At 43.8% G+C, this 20,101-nt stretch overlaps 1 protein-coding gene across 5 annotated transcripts in view; it reads right to left on the reverse strand.

Annotated features, from left to right (window-relative positions):
- Positions 1 to 20,101, reverse strand: part of opn4xa (opsin 4xa) — a 33,930-nt gene that overhangs the window by 1,523 nt on the left and 12,306 nt on the right. Inside the window, exons 3-11 of one of the 5 annotated variants that reach the window (XM_052051655.1) lie at positions 7,795 to 7,919; positions 5,268 to 5,403; positions 2,762 to 2,895; positions 1,978 to 2,181; positions 1,728 to 1,899; positions 717 to 878; positions 521 to 628; positions 253 to 430; positions 19 to 128 (exon numbers count right to left, since the gene is read on the reverse strand). In XM_052051655.1, coding sequence (XP_051907615.1) covers positions 27 to 128; positions 253 to 430; positions 521 to 628; positions 717 to 878; positions 1,728 to 1,899; positions 1,978 to 2,181; positions 2,762 to 2,895; positions 5,268 to 5,401 — 1,194 coding nt within the window. In that variant the 5' untranslated portion in view covers positions 5,402 to 5,403; positions 7,795 to 7,919 and the 3' untranslated portion in view covers positions 19 to 26. Of the gene's footprint in view, positions 1 to 18; positions 129 to 252; positions 431 to 520; positions 629 to 716; positions 879 to 1,727; positions 1,900 to 1,977; positions 2,182 to 2,761; positions 2,896 to 5,267; positions 5,404 to 7,794; positions 8,272 to 20,101 lie in introns of those variants that run through there. The other 4 variants (XM_052051658.1, XM_052051657.1, XM_052051656.1 and 1 more) reach the window with 4 other exon arrangements.

The following is a 20,101-nucleotide window of genomic DNA, read 5'->3' on the forward strand; positions in this document are numbered from 1 at the left end:
GTTGAAGATGTGCTTCACCTGCGCGATCATTGCGGTTGATCCTTTTTCTTCAGCGCCCCGAGGGAATAGCTGGACCTCAGACAAGGGTTCCGGTCCATTGGATCCAGCTCCACATCACTGCAAACCTGCTGCACGGGGGACGAGATGGTCACATTCATATGCGGTTTGTGTATGCAGATAAGGGTTTACAATACATGAATGTCGGGGGCGGGGGGGGGGGGGCTACTGTACTTGTGACAGAGCTTAACTCACAGTGTCCATTGTGGATAAAGACGAGGAAACCTGTAGAAACGTATTTTTGGAGGCAGACGATTGTCTGCTTAGCACCGAGTCCCTGAAGAAGGATTGGCTCTGTGACATTGACATGGCGTCCCTCCGGGGGGCCTGGCCGAGGAAGTGTAGACAGGGGACTTTTTCGGCCAGAGTGTCCCTGTTGAAGCGCAGTGATTATTCAGACAAAGGCCTTGTATCGGTTTCAAGCTCACGTTACTGGACTCGCTGAGCGGGTCGGCGCTCTCACCTGTATTTCGAATGAATGATGGCATAGATGAAAGGGTTGTAAATGGCTGAGGCCTTGGCAATAACCGCTGGGACGGCTTTGGAGTAGGGGTCCAGGATGCTTGCATAGCTGAAATGTGTTTTCTGCACGTCAGTACAGGTACATCACCGGTTACTATGGTTTTGTTTGTTTGTTTGTTTGTTTTTTTCATATTTACCCCGCCCACGCAATGAGTGTGACACACGCGTAGGGTGACCAGGAGAGCACAAACACGATGATCACAACAAAGGCAATCTTGGCCAACTTCCACTCGGTCTTGATGGTCTGCTGCTGGATCAGCGTTGACTTCCTCACCTGAGAGCCCAACTTCTCCACTTCCCTGACAGGACAGAAGAGTCCGATTAAGATAAGATAAGATATCCTTTATTTGTCCCACACATTTACAGTTAAGTGTGGCAAACTCAACTCACAGTTCCAGTTTGCTGTCAAACTAAACATCTAACAAAGACAATTTCACATTCTGTATTTAAAACAACCACACAACTATGCCTTAAAATCTGGTCGCTTCATGATTTAATATAATGGGAAAAGACAGAGACGGGCAAACAAAGAACATCTGGACAGTCCTATAATCCAAAGTAAGCGACAGATACGTAAACACAAAGGGTGGAGCAACACACAGGCAGATAATATAACAATAATCACAAGCATGGATTCTTTATCCTCTGTAAATGACTACTATTACTGATGTACTCCCTCTCGGTATGTCTATATTCTATTGCCCCCTGGTGGCAAACAGAAGGAGGAGCTGCACTATGTCCGCTGAATTGAAGCAAACAGTGTGGCGAAAACAGTTACATTCTTTACCTTCTTTTTAATTATGTAAATACTCCGTTTTATTTTTTTAAAATGAACAGATTAATTGCATTTTCACTAATTTGAATGGAAAACAATTTGAGTTGCTGTATATGTAGGACTCCAGTACGGGAATGATCCATTCTTATTTAAATTATATGCAACTTCCCCTTCACGTTTTGCACAAACTTGTAATTTAATTGGAAAAAAAAGCATTTAACTGACATAAGCAGAAGATCCCGTCAACTCCAACAACATCCTGCCCATGTCTTTACATCAGCACTTTTTTGTCGCGGTGCTGTGCGACTGAACAAACAATACAGTTCACACTGGAAAAATAGAACAACAACGGCACGAAACAACACTTATTCACCTGCTGGCGCGGCGAGTCGCCAGGAACATGCACAGATAGCAGTAGGAGATGATGCCCAGTGGGATGAAGAAGACAAAGCAGCACAGCATTAAAGTGTAGCTTTTATTGGCGGGAGTCGACGTGACGTAGTCCCACGTGCACGAAGTCATCAGGCCTTCTGGTATGTAAGAACCTTCAAGACAAACGTGTCGGACAACAACGCATCGTCAAGAATATAATGGAAGAAAATGCGAGTGAATAAGTTACGTACTCCACCCCAGAAGTGGTGCCAGGCTCCAGGCCAGCGAGTACAGCCACACCAAACAAATGATGAAGCAAGTGCGTCGCTTTGAGGTCCAATGTAAGGCCCGCAGAGGCTTGGTGATGACGATGTAGCGATCCACAGAGATGGCCAGAAGGTTGATCATGGACGTGATTCCGAATAAAGCTCCGCAGAAGGCGTACATTTTACAACCTGGGAAGACAGCATCGTAATTTGTAAATGCAATATTGCAGATTGGTGGTGCAAACTTTTTTTTGTTTCTCCATGCGCCACCATCATGACCAACATTAAAAACATGGAACTGTGGATGAATCGATGCACTGATTGATGGACAGAGAGACAGACAGACAGAATTTCCTCTGGAGTAGTGCTGACATGAAAGTTTTGCTAGAAGGAACAAGTAATGAATCAATGAAGAGATGAAGATACCGTATTTTCCGCACTACAAGGCGTACCTACAATGAATGGCCTATTTTAAAACTGTTTTCATGAATAGGGCGCACCGCATTATAACTCATATAGAATTGAAGCTACAATAGTGGCTGAGGTTGCGTTATGCATCCACTAGATGGAGCTAAGCTAAACGGAACACAATACAATACAGATGTATTGACATTGCACTTTCATAAACACTGCAGCTATAACAAAACAAAAATACTACATCTAAGAAATCATATATAAGGCGCATCGGATTATAAGGTGCAATGTCGGCTCTTGAGGAAATAGTGCGGAAAATACGGTAATTGTAAACTTGATCAATGGAAAAAAATACCCGTTTCTCCAAAAATCCAGCCCTTGTAGAGGGAGTTGACAAAGAAGATGGGCGACTGAGTGATGGCCATGAGGAAGTCGCTGACGGCCAGGTTCATGATGAAAAAATTGGGAGGAGTGCGTAGCTTCTTGTTACTGAAACACAAATCATCACTTTGTAAATGGGACATTGTATGGGAATTCCTTCGCTATTTGTGCCTGCCCATGTGTGAAATGACACAACCAAGTCAATCTTTTTTGTGAGCCGCCTAATTGTGAGAATGTGTGAGCAAATCATGATGGAATTTTGCCAAACTACAACATAAATATGTGGCAAATTTTACAAATACCGGCATCGCACTGAGTCTCCCCGACAGTCTTGGCCGTTAGGCACTGAATCCATGACTCTAAAAACCAAACCTTGATCAGGATTAAAATGTCATAAAATAAGGCTGTTTTAAGTTGGTAGCGCACCCGCCCCTTGTCACGAGGCGGCGGCTCTTTCCTGCATGTCATTCCCTTCCTCTCCCTTCTTCAGCTGACCTATCCACAAAAGCCCCAAAGTCTCAAGTCAATCTTTCAAAAGTCCTAAGAAATGGTAACATGGGATTTGTCTGATTATAAATAGGATATCATAAAATAAATGAACATTCTTAAAAAAAATAATAATTTACCGTATTGGTTCCTGTGGAAGCATCAACAAAACAGTGGTTGTAGTCTCCTGACTAAAACCACATCTCGCTCTCAAATGAGCGAGACGTCATTGATGGACTCGAGCAACTTTGGACTTTGGGTACATTGTGAACATGGTCTTCAATTCCAAATGAACTGCGGTGAGAAATCGGCTTTCGCTAACTGCTTCTGACAAACGGCACATACGACATTTGGTGACATTTTCGACGTCAAGATGCGGGGACCGAGCTGACATGTCGGCTGATTTCAAAGAGACCCAGTATTGACTGTTGTGTTCGTCTTGCGCTAGTGACTTTTCCATCCGCCTGAATAAGCGTCCGTCATACGTACAGCGTTTTGCTTTTCACATCTCACCAGTTAGTAACGACAGAGAACAAGCAGCATTGATGATGTTACTAGCATCAAAGATTCAATTATAAATGGTCATGGACTTAAAATGGATTAATGGGGGAACACCACGGTCCAGAACCCTCAAGGATTTCCAAATCAAAGCAGTATTGTTACAGTGTTACTGTCCCGACATATAGTGAGCCACTCTGGTATCCATTCCACATTTACTCTCATACCACCCTTGTGTATCGGCATGTCGAGCTATCAGGCAAGTGCGAGAGATTCCCCACTGGAGTACGCGACTTAATGCAATCTCAGTGTCGAGCCTGACACTTGGTTTGACTCGTCGATGGCCATCGACCGCTCGAGGTTTCAAGTGGCTCTCTTGACATCAGAAGTCCATTAGGCCAAACCGTTAACTGATTTCCCTTTGCCGTCGGGCGTCTGCGTTTGTATACATCGATGAATGGGATCAGCGAGAACTGTATATGGGTTTGATTAGTAAGGTCATATCGTATCTTTTTGATTCTGGTCCAGTAGGCCAGGACATCATCAATAACACTACCTTACACTTCAGAAATTCATTATGATAGTCCGGCCTTTTCATATGTGTCCCTAGAAACAACCACAAAGGATTTAAAATAAGATAAGAAAACCGTTATTTATCTCACAATGGATAAATTGCCAGTTTATAATTTGATGCGTTCTGTGACTCACCGTCCCTTAAGAAAACAATTATTGGAGTTGTTTAGAGCACAACATATGTACAAGGTCTCCCTACATGTTTTCTCCCTCAGACAATAGACATGTCACAATGTGGGATGTACACAGTATGTGCAACAACAACATATATATAATATATATCCATCCATCCATCCATCTTCCGAACCGCTTGATCCTCACCAGGGTCGCCGGAGGTGCTGGAGCCGATCCCAGCTGTCTCCGGGCAGTAGGCGGGGGACACCCTGAATCGGTTGCCAGCCAATCGCAGGGCACACAGAGACGAACAACCATTCACGCTCACACTCACACCTAGGGACAATTTAGAGTGTTCAATCAGCCTGCCATGCATATTTTTGGAATGTGGGAGGAAACCAGAGCACCCGGAGAAAACCCACGCAGACCCGGGGAGAACATGCAAACTCCACACAGGGAGGCCGGAGCTGGAATCGAACCCGGTACCTCTGCACTGTGAAGCCAACGTGCTAACCACTGGACTACCGGGCCGCTATAATATATATATAAATTATTTTCATTTTATTTTTAATTACTACCACAATATCGTTATGCTTCAACACTGCGAAATCAAATAATTAAACTAAATACTTCACGGCATTACTTTTTCTTCTTGATTCCCCCCCCCCCCCCATCATCCTTGGTCCCTGCCCTGACAACATCAATGTTGATATCAAATGTCTTCATCTCTGTTACCGCCATGATCAGAATTCCGATGCAGCCTTTACAAGGACAATCGTGGACAAATAAACCAATCGAAAGATTCTTACCAGAAAAAGGCGTACATGACTAAGGCATTTCCGGTCACACCCACTGTTCCGATCACCAGGACAAAAAAAGCGACAATGTAGTGGACGTGGTCCTGGACATCCACCTGCCGATAGAAGCTGTGTTGCCGGTCCATTTCTGTAGCAAACACACATATAGTACGTCACTTTCAATAGTAGTTCTCGTGAATGTGATGAGGTGGGAGTTTGTCAACCCGGGGTGTAGCTAAGGCCCACCAAACACCCAACGACAAAGCCGATCACGACCAAAGTGGACTCTCGCAAGTCTTCGCCTCAGAGCAATTGAGCCTTGTACATTTACAGACACGCTGCAATGGATAAACGACCCTTTATTGGGTTTTGAGGCTTGACCTACAATATTCGGTACTATATTATTTATATATTGCTTTTTAGGAAGACATTCATGTCTTCATGGAGATGGTCACAACTAAGCTCTGTTAGGTGCAATAATAGTAGTCTTTTTTTGTCGTTGTTGTAGACAACAAAGAAAATATGCCTCTGGGTCCTGTGACATTTGTCTGTCTATATGTGCTGCTCCACTGTTGGTGTTCACATATCCATTGCTTCAGTGGTTGTAACACTGAGACACAGATGCTAATCGTTAGCCTGTCTGTGGTGTGCGGCATTGTCTGTTAGCAATAAGCTAAGTTAGTTTGACTGCAAACCTCGACTATGAGTGACAAAAAAACGGCTTAAAACCTCTTTTTCTTTTTTAAGAAGAAGAAGAATTGGTTACCAGCTGCCAAACTAGTGCCTGTTTTTTTCACTGCCACCATAACGGGAAAAGGAAGCCTGTCAGATAAATGGATGCGAGAGGGTCACCTTTAGGACTGGAGCAAACACGAACATTCCCCGCCCAAATCAACTCAAGTAGGAACAAACACAGATGACAATTAACGATGGGCCGGATGTGTGTGCGGTGCGAGTCTTCAATCATCCACAATTATCCAACGCTGCGGTGCCTTCAACACATTTACCAAAGTGGTGATTAAGTCGAGACTTTTGTGATGATGAACAACGGGGTCACTTTTCCGCGTGGACAGTTCCCAGCCGAGACGCTGATTATAAAAGGATTTCCATGTTTTGTTGATGTGATAAGCTGGAGTGCCCGCGCGTTGGTTCGCACAATATTATCAGCACTCTAAACAGGCTTCCCGTTGCGTTCTTGGACAACATCAAACCAAATTCGGTCCAATGTTTACTTCCCATTCTCACTCCCCATTTTGTCTATATTCCGTTTAGCTCCACGTCTGTGCACCAACATGTGGCAAAAATACTCAACACAAAAAAAGTTAAAGTAGCTACTGGGAGCAAGTTAGATGAGAATTTTTAAATGCCAGAATCTACTGGCAACACATTTGCCACAATCCAGACACGTACGCTTACATATGATGATGATGATGTAACTGTGTGAACTAAACTGCAAAGATTTTTTTGTAGAGGATAAAGAATATATACCTATGAACATTGTGTGTCAGCATTAAGAAAATGGTTTGGTTTAATACACAATCTATTTGTTCAATCATTCGTTTTACAGTACAGTTGAACATTGTTACTTCCCACCAGAGCTGCCACGTGCACACACAGCATCTCATGGTGAGACCAAGAGAGCAATACCGCCGCCCCCCTTGGCCCGCCCCCGCTGTGTTCAATGAAGACTTGTGCGTCAGACGGATCTCTCAGTCACCTCTCACTTCCACTTATTCGGCATCAAGGCTCCCTCCTTCACACGAGACGCATAAACCAAACGCGTGTCTGCCTGCGCCGTGCTCACTCTGGCTGCCCGTCGAAGCATCAGGAGAGCTTCTCACACAAGTGCGTGTTCACAGAAACACACGTTCTTATTCCGCGATATCACAGTTGAATTCTTCATCATACAGTCATGACAATGCAGTGCTAAATATTTAAAATACATCAGGGGGAAAAATATGTAAATTATTTCTAATGTGGGGACCTAAAGAGATTTATTTTATTTTTTGCATTTGAAATGATTGTTCTGACAGTGTCTACATCAGATACTTTTTTAATAAACATTCTTTTTCTTCAATAATAGGCTAAAATAAATCATGCATTTCTTGTTTCATGTCAACATACAGCACTTCCATTTTTATGTTTGCTTGAAGAAACCATGCAGTTTGAAAATAACGGAATATACATTTTTCGATATTTAACAATTGGCGAGTTGAAAACCAAGTTCCAATTTATATCTTTACGTGTCAATGTGTTCTTTTTTGGTTATTTTGTTGTTGTTGTCGTTTTATAGGCCTGGACAAGTCATGTGCTGAAAATATAATTTCAAGACAGACATTTTTTTTTCCAAATATTTTAAAAATATTTTTTTGTTTTAATCATCATCTAGGAGAGGTTCTGATAACAATTCTCATGGTCAAACATAAGAAGTACTATTTTTGACCCAAATACTACATTTCCGTAGGCTTTGCTCAGCTAACATTTAAACAAATGCTTCATAAAGTCATGCTGCCATAATGTCATAAAGTCATTTACGTACCTTTTGGGTTTTTTTTCTTGTGCAGAGATTATGAAGCTTGCATCTCTTCGCCGTATACGCGGGTCTCTAATCCCAAAGTGGGAGATTGAAGTCATACAGGGGAGGCATCGGTAAGCTGCTGCACACTGCAAGAATATGAAAATAGTCTGACAGAAAACAAGCAGCAGTACATTGACCATGCCCCTGCTGGCAACCCATCACACACAGCTCACATTTGGCACCGCGCATTGATCAAGCCAGTGTGCGGCTTTGCGCGCACGCGCGCGGCTGCACGGCAACACACATCTGTCGGCTTGTAAAAGGTGGAAAGAGGTTGCGGCGGCGATGGGGCGGGGGGGGGGGGCGTGTTTATTATATGCCGGTCGTATGAAAAATCGAAAGAAAGAAACGCATTACATTGATTAATCAGTGGGTCCATATAATCTCATCAGATTTCAAAACGGGATTATAAAAGGGGGCAAGGGCAAGACCGGAAATAAAACATATCACGTCAAGTTGTATTTTAACAAAAAAAAAAAAAGAAAAAAAATTCCGGAAAATTTTTGTTTTATGTTAATTTGAGAAGAAATTTGAATGAAATGTAGACTATTTGCAAAAATGGGTGATTATTGCCAACGGAGAAAAATAAATAAATCGTATGAATGACAACTCGTATCAAAACAAACTATATGCTTAGCCTAAGTTTTGTCATAAAATGTAGGGATCAGTCTCATAGCAGCTTTCAGAGGGGGCGAGGAAGATGATGATGATGATGAGTCTCTTGTCGGGCGCTTTGACATTTGCGGAATCTCCGGTGGAAAGGGATGAGGCTCATCCATAGTATCAGATTTGTTCACGTGCTTAGCCGTGTGTAAGAAGAATCTTGAGAAAAGCACTCAGATAAAAACGTCCCAGTGTTAATCGGCTCACGCACGACTGAGCAGACAGCTGCAGCAGCACCTCTTGGCCTTAACGTTTTTTTTTTCAAGTTTTTTTTCAATGCCTGGTCTGCTTTTATACAGTCTGTCAAACAATTTCCAATCCCGATTTTTCAATGTGCCCTTGCGATCAAAATCAGCAAAGGCCCAATAAAAAAAAAAAAAAAAAATTAAAAATCAAGATTTCATTGTGGTGAAGCAGACATCAATGTAAAAAAACAACAAAAAACAGTACATAAAAATGATTTTTTAAATTGCATTGATTGCTCAAGGTCATTTCTTAGAATGGCCATCCCGAGTTCCAAGAATTTATGCAACGACGAATGGGCTCCCTTTTCACATGGCTCGACACATGTTACTTTGAAACCACTTGATAACACTTTCTTGGATCACAATAAATTATGAGCTACATTTTTTTTTAATTTATTTTATTTTTTTATCAATATGTGCTGTGATATTTCTTCCCTGCCATTCCTCATCGTTCTTTCCCAAGCAACAGGCAAAATGACCAGCTGATGATCATGTGCCCAAAGTGCATTTGTTCTTTGTATGAATTGTTGACAAAGAACGCTTTGTCAGCTCCGAGCATGTTTTAAGGACATGTTTCGGATCTGCCATTTAGGTACAATACGAGAGCAGTCAGCAGTGCACTGCCTCAGCCTCAGGATGAAGACCCCCAGGATGTTTTTTATGTATAAAAGTAGAAAAATGAATTTTAATTAAATTGTGGCACAACATAAAAGGCACATGAAAGACAAAACTTAACAACCCATGTCACTCAACAGGCCGCGCCTTTCAAAGGCACACACATTCAAAATCAGATACTAGAGCGTGGAGTTTGATTATGGCGACCCCACGTGGACAGAAATAACACCTGCATCTCACATGTGTATTTTGTATTGGTATTATGGTTCAATTCCTCTGTGGATTGTGGGGAGTTCTCTAAAGTAGTCCAGTTTCCTCCCATATTCCAAAAACATGTATGGTAGGTTGGTTGAGTTAGTTTTAGGTTAGTTGGTTGGTTTTATCGGTCCAACTCAAAAACAAAAAATTGAAATATCTAAAAAAAAAAATATATGTTCTCAGAAAAAAAAATAGACTTTCTTTAAAACAGCCTCAAAAATAGATTTGGGGACACCGAGAGCCATCTTTGATTAAAATTTGCTGTTGATGTCGTGAATGCTCTACATTCGAAACTTCCTGCGCCTGTTTATACTTTTTCCAACCAGAGGTGGCCTCACAACCCGACAATCAGCCAGCCAATTACTGCCAACATCGTCTGTCACCTTTGTCAGGGGGTTCTGTGGAAAAAGGAAATAACAAATACATTGAGGGTGCTTTAAGAGGTGTGAGGCATGAAGAGCGGTCAAAAGAAGCAGTGGGGCCAAGATTGTTTCGATAAGAAAAAAAAAAAGGGGGGGGGGTCACTGAAATAACACTTTCTATAGCGCTTCTCGTTATTTGGTTTGGTTGGAACTGCAACCTACCGAGGAGACAGATTTATTTATTTTTTGGTCAATACCAAGACCCTGCCTGGAGTGCCCACCAGCAGTGGGAAAAGGTTCTTTGTATTTCCTTGTAGTTCTTTGTTCATTATAGTTCATTATTGTAGTTCATTGTAGCTTGAGGAAGTCTGAATTGCTTGAGTGGCCAGGTCCACTTCTCATTACTTTGTGCTATTTTCAAAGCCAAGTCTAGGGAGGGTGTTGAAAGTGTCAACATTGATGAGAGCAACTGAGGTGAACAAGAGCTGAATGACATATTACAATACAATACAATACAATACATTCTGATTTATATAGCGCTTTCACAACAGCGGCAGCTGTAACAAAGCGCTTTACAAAACAGTTAACATAAAGTAAAATAATAAACACAACACATATTGCACCGTTACTTGACGACATATCTTACTTGTACACCGTGATGCAATAAGACACAAGAGTGATGCGACGTCTCAAGGCAAGTGGCTCAATCATCATGCCGCATGTCCCCTCACTGAAATACAGTTGCGGATGACCACCTACTGTCAACTGAAATTGCCGTCAAAGTGCCCTCAGGCTTTTTCACATCGCAAACGTCACACGAGCAAGCCCAGAAAATAACCCGAGCCCGAATGAATTTTGACGTCAATTTCAGTTCAGAGGCAGTGTTACTTGGGCGGACGCAAATGTCATCAGGTGACCGAGTCTTGACACCCGCCTGAGGCAGTGTATAATTACCAACATATGCCATGAGGTGCTGCCAAAGCGTCACTTCTCTACTCAGCGGGGTGATAGTCGGGGATCTAAAGCGCCTCCGCTCACTTCAACATAGTTCCTCGGCAACAAGATTGGTGCCAAAGCGATACTTTTGTATTAGTCAGGGCTTTGGTGTGACCACAAACAGGCTGCCCTCAAATTGGTTAAAAATCAGGTCTGATTTTCATCACCATTTGATTTTAATCTCAAGAAATACGATTCCTCTGGGGTTTTTTTTTGGTCCCTTCCCACTCCTATCACGCATATTCTCACTCACGCCCATTTCGAGACCAAAAATGGAACTGTCACTTAAGCCATGCGGCGTAAATCCGGCCTACGCGTTCCTTGTGCCAATTTATTTGCCGTGTTTCATGACACAGACGTGCTTGGAAGCACCTGAATGCTTCGCTTCCCCGCCAGTGAAGTATTGTTCCACATCCTCTTCCTGTTTTCTATGAAGACGCTAGCCAGTTTCCTTCGGGTTTGCTTTTTTTTGTTTTTTGCACTAAAGCGACCCCCGTCAGCGGTGCCATGTCCTCAAATGATCATTTTATGCAGTGGCCTTCTCTTGTCCTTGTTATGATTGATGTGTACCAAGAGGATTTGTGACTATCAAGCACATTCGCAGACAGGCTACAGGCACTTCATATTGTGTGGTATTGAACTCTTCTCAATAATTGAGACACATTAGCCAACAAAGAACAATGCATTTGTGCTCATCTTTTGGGCTTTGATGTTTGTGGTTTTTATTTTTATCCCTTCACTCAGACTGCCAATGGACCCAAACTGCCACTCACTATATTCAACTGTACCGGCCCATTTTTGCTAAGATTTATTTGGTTTCTCGATTTCACACTGAAAAATGGCGAGCAAGCACTCCATAAACTATTTGGATGCAAAAAAAGGTCAGTTTGTCTTCTTGAAAACAATCTTTATTTGATTTAGAAACAACATAACTCCCCACAAATTTAATCTGTAATTTTTAAGTTGTTAAACAGTCCACCAGAGGGCGACATAGTTCATTTTCTTCCTGAGAGGCAGCGACCCTGCGAGAACCACTCGCCGCTGCTCTGCTCTTTCACGTTAGGAGTTGAAGTGACACTACAAAAACGGAACATGTCTTTTTCGGCAGTGGTCTTTCGGTATCCCAGTTCCAGCCCCTCCAAAAACTTTTTAAATAACAACAGTAAAGAAATAAAAATACAAAAGCGTACCCACTTTCATTCACACTTCTCTTGGAATCAATTAGCTTGAAGTAATTAATAATTTACTGGCATTCATCGGCGTCAAGGCGCCAATCATAGAAATGTTTCCTCATAGTAATTAGCAACTATCATTTGTATTGACATTTTCAAATGATCACTTTAACGATTTTCCAGCAGTAAGCTATTTTTAGCCTCCGTGGAGGGTACCTGCTGCTTGCCATGTTGATGACCTCGAGTTGAAGGAGGTCCTATTCTGCCATGGATATTTAACGCCCCCCAGTGGTCCACAAAGTCTTTGCTGACTGACTACATCTCCCCCTCCCGTGGAAAGCGGTGCAGCAGCTGGAGGTGGCCCGAGTTGGGCCTCTCTTGTTGTAAATAGTGCACTGACACGTGAGTGTGACCACGCGGCTGTCTGTTACACCAACCCCCCCCCCCCCCCCCCCGCCCCAGCCCATCACTGAAAGCTTTGCCATACCACCTTAGTGGGGAGAGGGCAGGCTCAAAGCACCTCTGGCTGACTTGATGGACTGTCTTATCATGCACATGCAGCAGTGGAAAAGCACTCATACTCTGTATTCAAATAAAAGTAAATATACTTGATTAAAAAAAAAACATCTGTCGTGAAATAGAAATACTGATTCAACTCACTTAATTTCGTAAAAGGACAAACTCTGAAATGTACGTAAGTACACATAAATGGGAGTTGGCATACACCTGTCCTATTCGCGACATTTGATTAAGCCCAAATAGAGTTCAGATGTTTTGGTAGGCTTTTCCTGGCATTTTTGCTTTCACATCTTGCAGTAAAAACCGGCATTCGAGGGATCTCTTTAATACGAGTGTGAATGTGATTAGTTAGATGTGAAACTTAGCCATATTTCCATTTGCAAGAGGGTGTGCACAAATATGCAGTCACATTAGCGCAGTTCTGTGTTTGTAATTCCCTTCTTCAAATGTCAAGTCAAGTCAACAGTATTTATAGAGCACTTTCAAACTGCCATCGCTGCATACAAAGTGCTGTACATGGAGCGATTTAACATACAGAATAAACAGTAAGACGAAATGGTAATAAAGGCGGTAGAAAGCACCAAGCGGTAAAATCATGCTGAGTCGAACGCCAAAGAATACAAGTGAGTTTTGAGGAGGGCTTTAAAGGGCTCTTTTTTCCACTTGCGTTCAGCTTTGCGACACTCCTGCCTAGCTGCGCGCGTAATGTCGTTAAACCATGGCTCGGGTTTAGGCTTTGGGAGCACAATTTTTGAAGGAGCCACCAAATCCAGGATGGCACGGCATGACGAGTAGAACCAAGAAGTGAGTTCCTCTGTGATAGACGAGGGTACGCAAAGGAAACGACTAGCAGTGCGAGGGTTAAAAATTCGGCGTTTACAGCTAGGAGCGCCAGATTTCACAGTAGCATGCAATATGACTACTTCAAATAAAACTGCCATGTGATCAGAAATCCCATTTTCAAGGACTTCCAGATTCGACACCGGTAGACCATGAGCAAGGACAAGGTCTAAAATATGTCCTTGTTCATGTGTCGGGCTGGTCACAAAATTAAAAGAGTCGATAAGTCTTAAGAAGTCTTTTGCTAGCGGTTTTTCCGGACAGCACACATGGATATTAAAATCCCCCATTAGGAGGATATGATCATATTTCAGCCTGATTTCCGCAAGTAAGGTTGAAAAGTCGCTTAAAAAGTCTTTGTTGTATTTAGGAGGACGGTAAATGACAGCACAAAGCACCGGGAAAACACGACCAACTTCAAAGAAGGTTGCTTTCAAAGCTGGTGGCCGATGTGGTGAATGTGCACCGTTTACATTTGAAATTGTTCTTAAAGATGCTTAAAGTACCTCCACCACGTCCTGATGTCCTCGGGGTATCGAGGAAACCACAGTTAGGTGGTAACAATTCAATCAAAGCGTTGTACTCACCAGTACCTGCCCAAGTCTCCGTCAGACACAGAAAATCCAAGTCATTGGAAAGGAAATACTCCCTCAGAATGATGGATGTTGGTTTTTATTCATTTGCATTATACAGGCGAAAGTTATGGAAAAAGTTTTGAAACGATCTTGATGTCATTTTTGGGGCATTTGGACAGACTTGTGTCGACATAATGTGTGTCTTTTTCTTTGTGTGTGTGACTGTACGTATGGATTGTAGTGCCCCCTGGTGGACAAAAAGCTGTGAAGAATTCCAAGCTGCACTCGGTTCAAGTGACAAGGGTTTACGCGCTCGTCCGCTTGTTTACGTTCCGCAAAAAAATAACAGCCAGTCGGAGTGCGTTAGCTTCTGACTGTTGTAATTGTTTGACGTCTTTGCTTCTCGTGAGCTTCTGGTTTGATCCGGCGGCGTCCCGTTATGGGTCGCGGTGCCAAGGGAAGGATTTGCGACCAGGAATCCCGACTCCATTCAGCCCTTGCTTATTTTAAGCTTAAAAACATCTGGGCTGTGTTAGTACTTCAGCCGGGTTGAGTCTCACACACTTTCACACACACGCGCTCACGGGCCGACTGGCATGTAAACTAACACACCCAAACGCACACATATCATCTCCCTTTCATTGTGCGAAGCCCCACAAAAGTTTAGCACGAAAGCTATGAAATGTGGAGACGGGCCTTTTAATACTGGTGGCCTGAATAAGACAGATGGTGACAGACACTGGATGCAACGTATGCAGAAAAACAGAAGCGCAGGTGTGGCATTCAGGGAGAGGTCTTCAGGTGCGTCTTTTCAAAGTCGACATGATGTAGTGCGCGTCCGCAGCCACTCGGTCACTGAGCGCAGCAGTCGTATCGGCGAGCTTTGATGGGCGCCGTCATCGCTCAATTTAACCGCGTTGGTAAAAAGATACACGGGGCAACAATAAGCCCCGAAACGTGGCTCGCTTCCATGGACCGGCCCCCCGCTATCGTCCTCGAACAATGGCGAGCAGGCGGACTGGGCGGAGGCCCACCGCAAGCCCGGTAACATGAGGACACACCAAAGGCCAGGTGAGAGAATGCCTCGTTTGCCTCGTGGGACATGTTTCACGGTCCGCCCGCGTCTGCCAGCTTTTTTTTTGTGGCCGCACTCGTCGTCTTGGGGTTTCGACGCTCGCCCGGGGCCGTAACCAAAAAGCTCCCATCTGCTGCGGGGGCGAGAGGGGCCCAGACGGTGGGGGTTTACAGGTCTTTTCTTTGCCCAAAACTCATGCCTCCGGGCGGTTTTGTCACACAGGGCGATCTCATTTCAATTTTGACACCTCTTTGTTGTACACTTGCAGCAGGTACAAAGATTGTGAAATGTGTTGGAAATACGATCAGTCGTCTTTCGCCAAAGCTTTGCCCCTCTGTGCTCTTGATGTTTTGTTTTTTTTAACAGCAGAAAAACCTCTCTGAAGGAATGCGCCATTGACATATGGTTGACTTGGAAAGTGAGGGACACACATGCTGAAAATCGGGGGGCAAATTTCAGCATTTTTCTCCCCCCTCCCTTCTGATCAAAGTCAGCAATGATCCGGTTATCGGTAGACTCAAAAAGACAACCCAGTGATTCTGCTCGGAAAGCGCTTGGGACCAACGATCGCCGTGTTTGGGCGGACACGACCCACGCAGGATACGCACATCCTGAAACCCACCCATCCATTTTTTTTTTAAGGACAAATAGTGTCTGTCCGATCCATCCGCCCAGCAGTCTGGATGTACTACTGGTCCACAGCTGTTTCGGCATGTCAACCGAGACCATTCTATGCACAAACCGGCGCATGCCAACGGTTGGTAACCTGAACCTGGCTGCAGCATCCTAACCTGCAGCCAGACAGACGCGCTCCGGTTTTGCGAGCTTAAAAAGCCGACAGCGCGTCTTAGATCTTGTTACAGTGGAGGAAAACTGTACTTTTTGGTCAAGCAGTCAACCTTTCAAATATGTTTGAGCAACCTTTTGCAAAAACAGACCAAGCAGGATGACAGTATGCCCGGAGCTATTCAACATTCTGATACCCGAACCGAGACCTACGACCTTGGCGTAGGTATCCAGATCCTTGGACTATCAGGTGGACTCACAACAAGTATTGAAAAGGGCTCAAAGTTGTCTCTACGCCCTGTGTGACTCACTTCACTCTTTGCTACATGACAATGTCGCCCGTGGGGTTGAACGCCTTGGAGATTAGCAAACAAACACCACCAGTGACGACGATAACGCGTGATAACCCCAACACCCTTTTGGTCCTTTTATCAGTGTTTTATATACGATGAAGTTGCCTTCGCTCCGGATCATACGCCTACGTTTGCTAATTTTAGCTCCTGCGAGGAAGTGGTTTGTTTTGACGCAAAACAGCCCAATGTCAAGGTTAGGATGTTTAATTGGCTCCAATTGATCAATAAGACCGCAGTCGCTTAAGGTCTAACACCTAATCCAGGGACCCACTTATACAACCAGTAGCTATCACTAATTTCTCTGACCTTGGAAGCGGTGTTTCCCCTGACCTCCACTCCCGAGCCAACTGATTAGATTATTGTGGCATTAAGTCCAATTGTCTCCACTCTGTCTGTTATTCTAAGTCGCTGGTAACACGCCGTTCAGGAAGCAAAGTTCAAGGCTGTCGCTCTGTGTTTGACTTTCATTTCCTTAATTAGGACAGACTTGGGTTACGTTATTTGATGATCACATGACGCCGAACCCCCTTTACATTCCCGGTAAGGTGTTGTTCCGTTGGGTAATTTCTGCTGACAAATGGCTCGGAATACATATAACCTCATTGGTGTAGTCGACGATGGGGGAAATGCCAATCGGAGATGTTAGCGCGACAATATCAATAGCTCCTTCTGGGAACGAACTACAAGGCGATAACATGACGTGATTTGGCGACAATGCGGTCATGCAGCTCTGATCAACTCTGGGACGTGATACGCGATTGTATTACCGGCCGCATGTGCATATAGCCTTTCTCGCGGGCCCGTGTGCAGGAGGTGCCAATGTGTGTCGTGGCGCATTCGTGCCATATGAACAGGGAACAGGAGTCTAGCATTGTGTTTCTCTCGCCGGCTTGTACTTTTTCAGTGAGGCAAAAAAAAAAAAAAAGATGATTTAGGGGGCTGCGATGGTCGCGACTGCTCTCAACACATACCAGGCGGGATTAGGACGGGGAACTGGATCTGAGACTCACCGCTGTCATTCCGCGACGTTGGCTGGCAAAGATATTGCCCTTGCTTGCTTCTTGCGTCCGAGTGACCTTGTTACTTTGCAGGCTGGAACAAATTAATCGCATTTCAATTCATTTTAGTGGGGATGGAGGACTTGAGATGAGTGGAGTAACAAACGTAGTCACTTAGCACATTTAAATAATCGGAATAGATTTTTTTTTTTTTCACCACAGTGACATCTAGTGGATCTGGTGGGGCACTGTCCTACTTTCCCTTCATGCAAAATGGCCACTGGCAAAGGTTATCATAAAAATAGCTCAGTCCAAATCCGTAAGATGAGACCCTCGTATAAAATGTGATGCCACTTCCACCCCGAGGAGCTTTTCATCTTTAGAACACTACTATTTGTTTAGTAAGATGGTAGGCGGGCACCCTTTGAACACTAAACACCATAAAGCCGAAAAGTCTGACACTATGCCATGTGGAGGGGTTGGGGGCAAATCGGGGTGGAGCTATGTTTTCCAATGTCTTCCTAATAGACTGCAAGCAATGGGGTGAGACTCCATCACTTCTTCCTCAATTTTCTCTAAGAGTGCATCATCTGCAGCCATTTATTTCCCGCCATGATGTAAGACGTGCAAATCTAAGCTCTTGACTTCATTTCTATTGTGACACAGTAAAAGCCAGTGGTTCGTGGGAGAGAGATTAGCGGAGTCACAGTCACTGCTGGGGTGATAACTCACCCTTGACCAAGACGGAGTTCTTCACACGCCCTGCAGGAAGTCATGCGGGAAGCATATTGGGGCTCGAAAAAGCACACTGGATGTTAGTGATAGTCATCTGAAGCAGGGTACACACATAACGATAATTGGGTCAAATTTGAGCAAAAAAGATTATTCTCACTGATTATTCTTTGGTATGGGGTGTGTTAGGAGTATGCTAATGTGTGTTGTAAACACTGAGCTAGGGAAAGAAAGGGTTCGGCCAACAATTGTAAAAGATGTTTTATTTTTTTGTTAACTGTTTTGTTAAGCGCTTTGTTACAGCTGCCGCTGTTGTGAAAGCGCTATATAAATCAGCATGTATTGTATTGTATTTGATATTCTTCTTCCCGGATCTGCTCAGAAAACAATTAGAACTACGGTCATTTTGTTCAACATTTACGATAACAAATGTTTGTGCATGTCATCCACCCAAAGCTTTGGGAAATAGCCTCAAGCGGGCTACACGCAACCGATAATTGGACAGAATTTGAGCACCGAGAAAAAAAATCCTTCCCGACCACCCCCTGAAAATAGAAAAACTCAAAACATGTTCTTGCAGTTCATTTTCTTCTTTTACTACTACTACTATATTATCTGATTAGCCTGTGGCACAATGCTGCCTCTCACAGGTCATTCTTTGTACTACAATTACAATTCTTGGTGCTGTGCTGACCATCTCCAGCACGCCACACACCATATGAGAAGTATGCTCGTCGTCCATGCCACCCCCCCCCCCCCCTCACCCCCGTCATGGGAGGGTTCTTTCACATTTTAAAAATTGGCTAAGATACTAAAAATGTGTGAACCCCACTTACAGAGTACTTGTGGAAGGGCTCTTCTAGATCCTTCCCTCAACGCTTTTAGTTTCGGCATGTGAAGAGATTTAAACCTACTTCCTCTCTGCTATTTATAATTGTGTCATAGTCCTGCATGAACTTTGATAGTACCAACTGATCTCATTCACTCACACACACACACGCACACACTCGTGTGTATTTTTGCAAGCATACAATATGCCGCAGCTAAGAGGTCTGAGCAATGAGCGAAACAGATGGAAGCGTGGCGCCGACCCGAGTGCCACAATGGCTCGGGCATCTGGCGCAGTGCCACTTCTGAACTATGACATGTCCTAATAATGGACCAACTTCCTTCTGCTTTGCTTTATGTGCATGCCTGATGACAACTCGCCACGCATAGAGGCACATAACTCCCTAAATCCTGCTAAGAAAAACAATAATACAATGATGCATAGCAAATGTTCCTCGTTTTTTTCAAATGTGATTCCATGTTTGAAAATCACGGTGGGGAGAATTGGGAGAAGCTTCATCCCGCAACAAGTCAACGACCCACAACACAGTGCCAACACAACAGAGGACTTCATCAGTCGCCCAAGTTTGCTAAATGATAAATCCGGCCCTGCCGAGGTGATAACTAATAGCAATGCATCCTTTCCAAACAATTTCCTACCAAATTTTGTGTGTGACTATCGTGTCTGTGCTCTAAATTAATGACCAAATGATATATGGAACAGCTTAAATCATTTTTTTGGCTTTAGTCACACTTCCGCTCCCTCCCAAACGTCCTTGTTGCCCAAGTGTCTCATCTGCACCAGAGGGTCTCGTATGACACATCGGCAAGTCACAAAACCAAGGGGGACGGACTTCTTGGTGACTCTGCTACAAGGAGACAATGTTGCCTCAGTCTGTATGCCCCAAAATAAGTCTGACACTTCGAAGGCTGTGACATCATCACGTCAATGAAGGTTATCCAAAATGCTTTGCAGTGCTAAAATGTTAGGGGCCACTCCATCCCGCTCCATCACTTCTACGGTGCTGATTAGGACACTGGGTTGATCAAGTTATCAATAGCAAAATTGACAAAGACATGTTATGAAGACACCTGGGAAGAGGGAGGGGCGGTACTTTGATGGTTTTTTCGAATTCCTAAGATGTACAAGTTTTGTTGTACTGTCCGCCCTCAAACATCGCTAGTTGGTTGAAAATTATGTCACTTGCCCGCTTAACTGGAACAGGTGTCATCTGCATAGTGGTTTTAGGA

Source organism: Hippocampus zosterae, chromosome 18 (genome assembly GCF_025434085.1).
Source record: "Hippocampus zosterae strain Florida chromosome 18, ASM2543408v3, whole genome shotgun sequence".
Taxonomy (NCBI): Eukaryota; Metazoa; Chordata; class Actinopteri; order Syngnathiformes; family Syngnathidae; genus Hippocampus; species Hippocampus zosterae.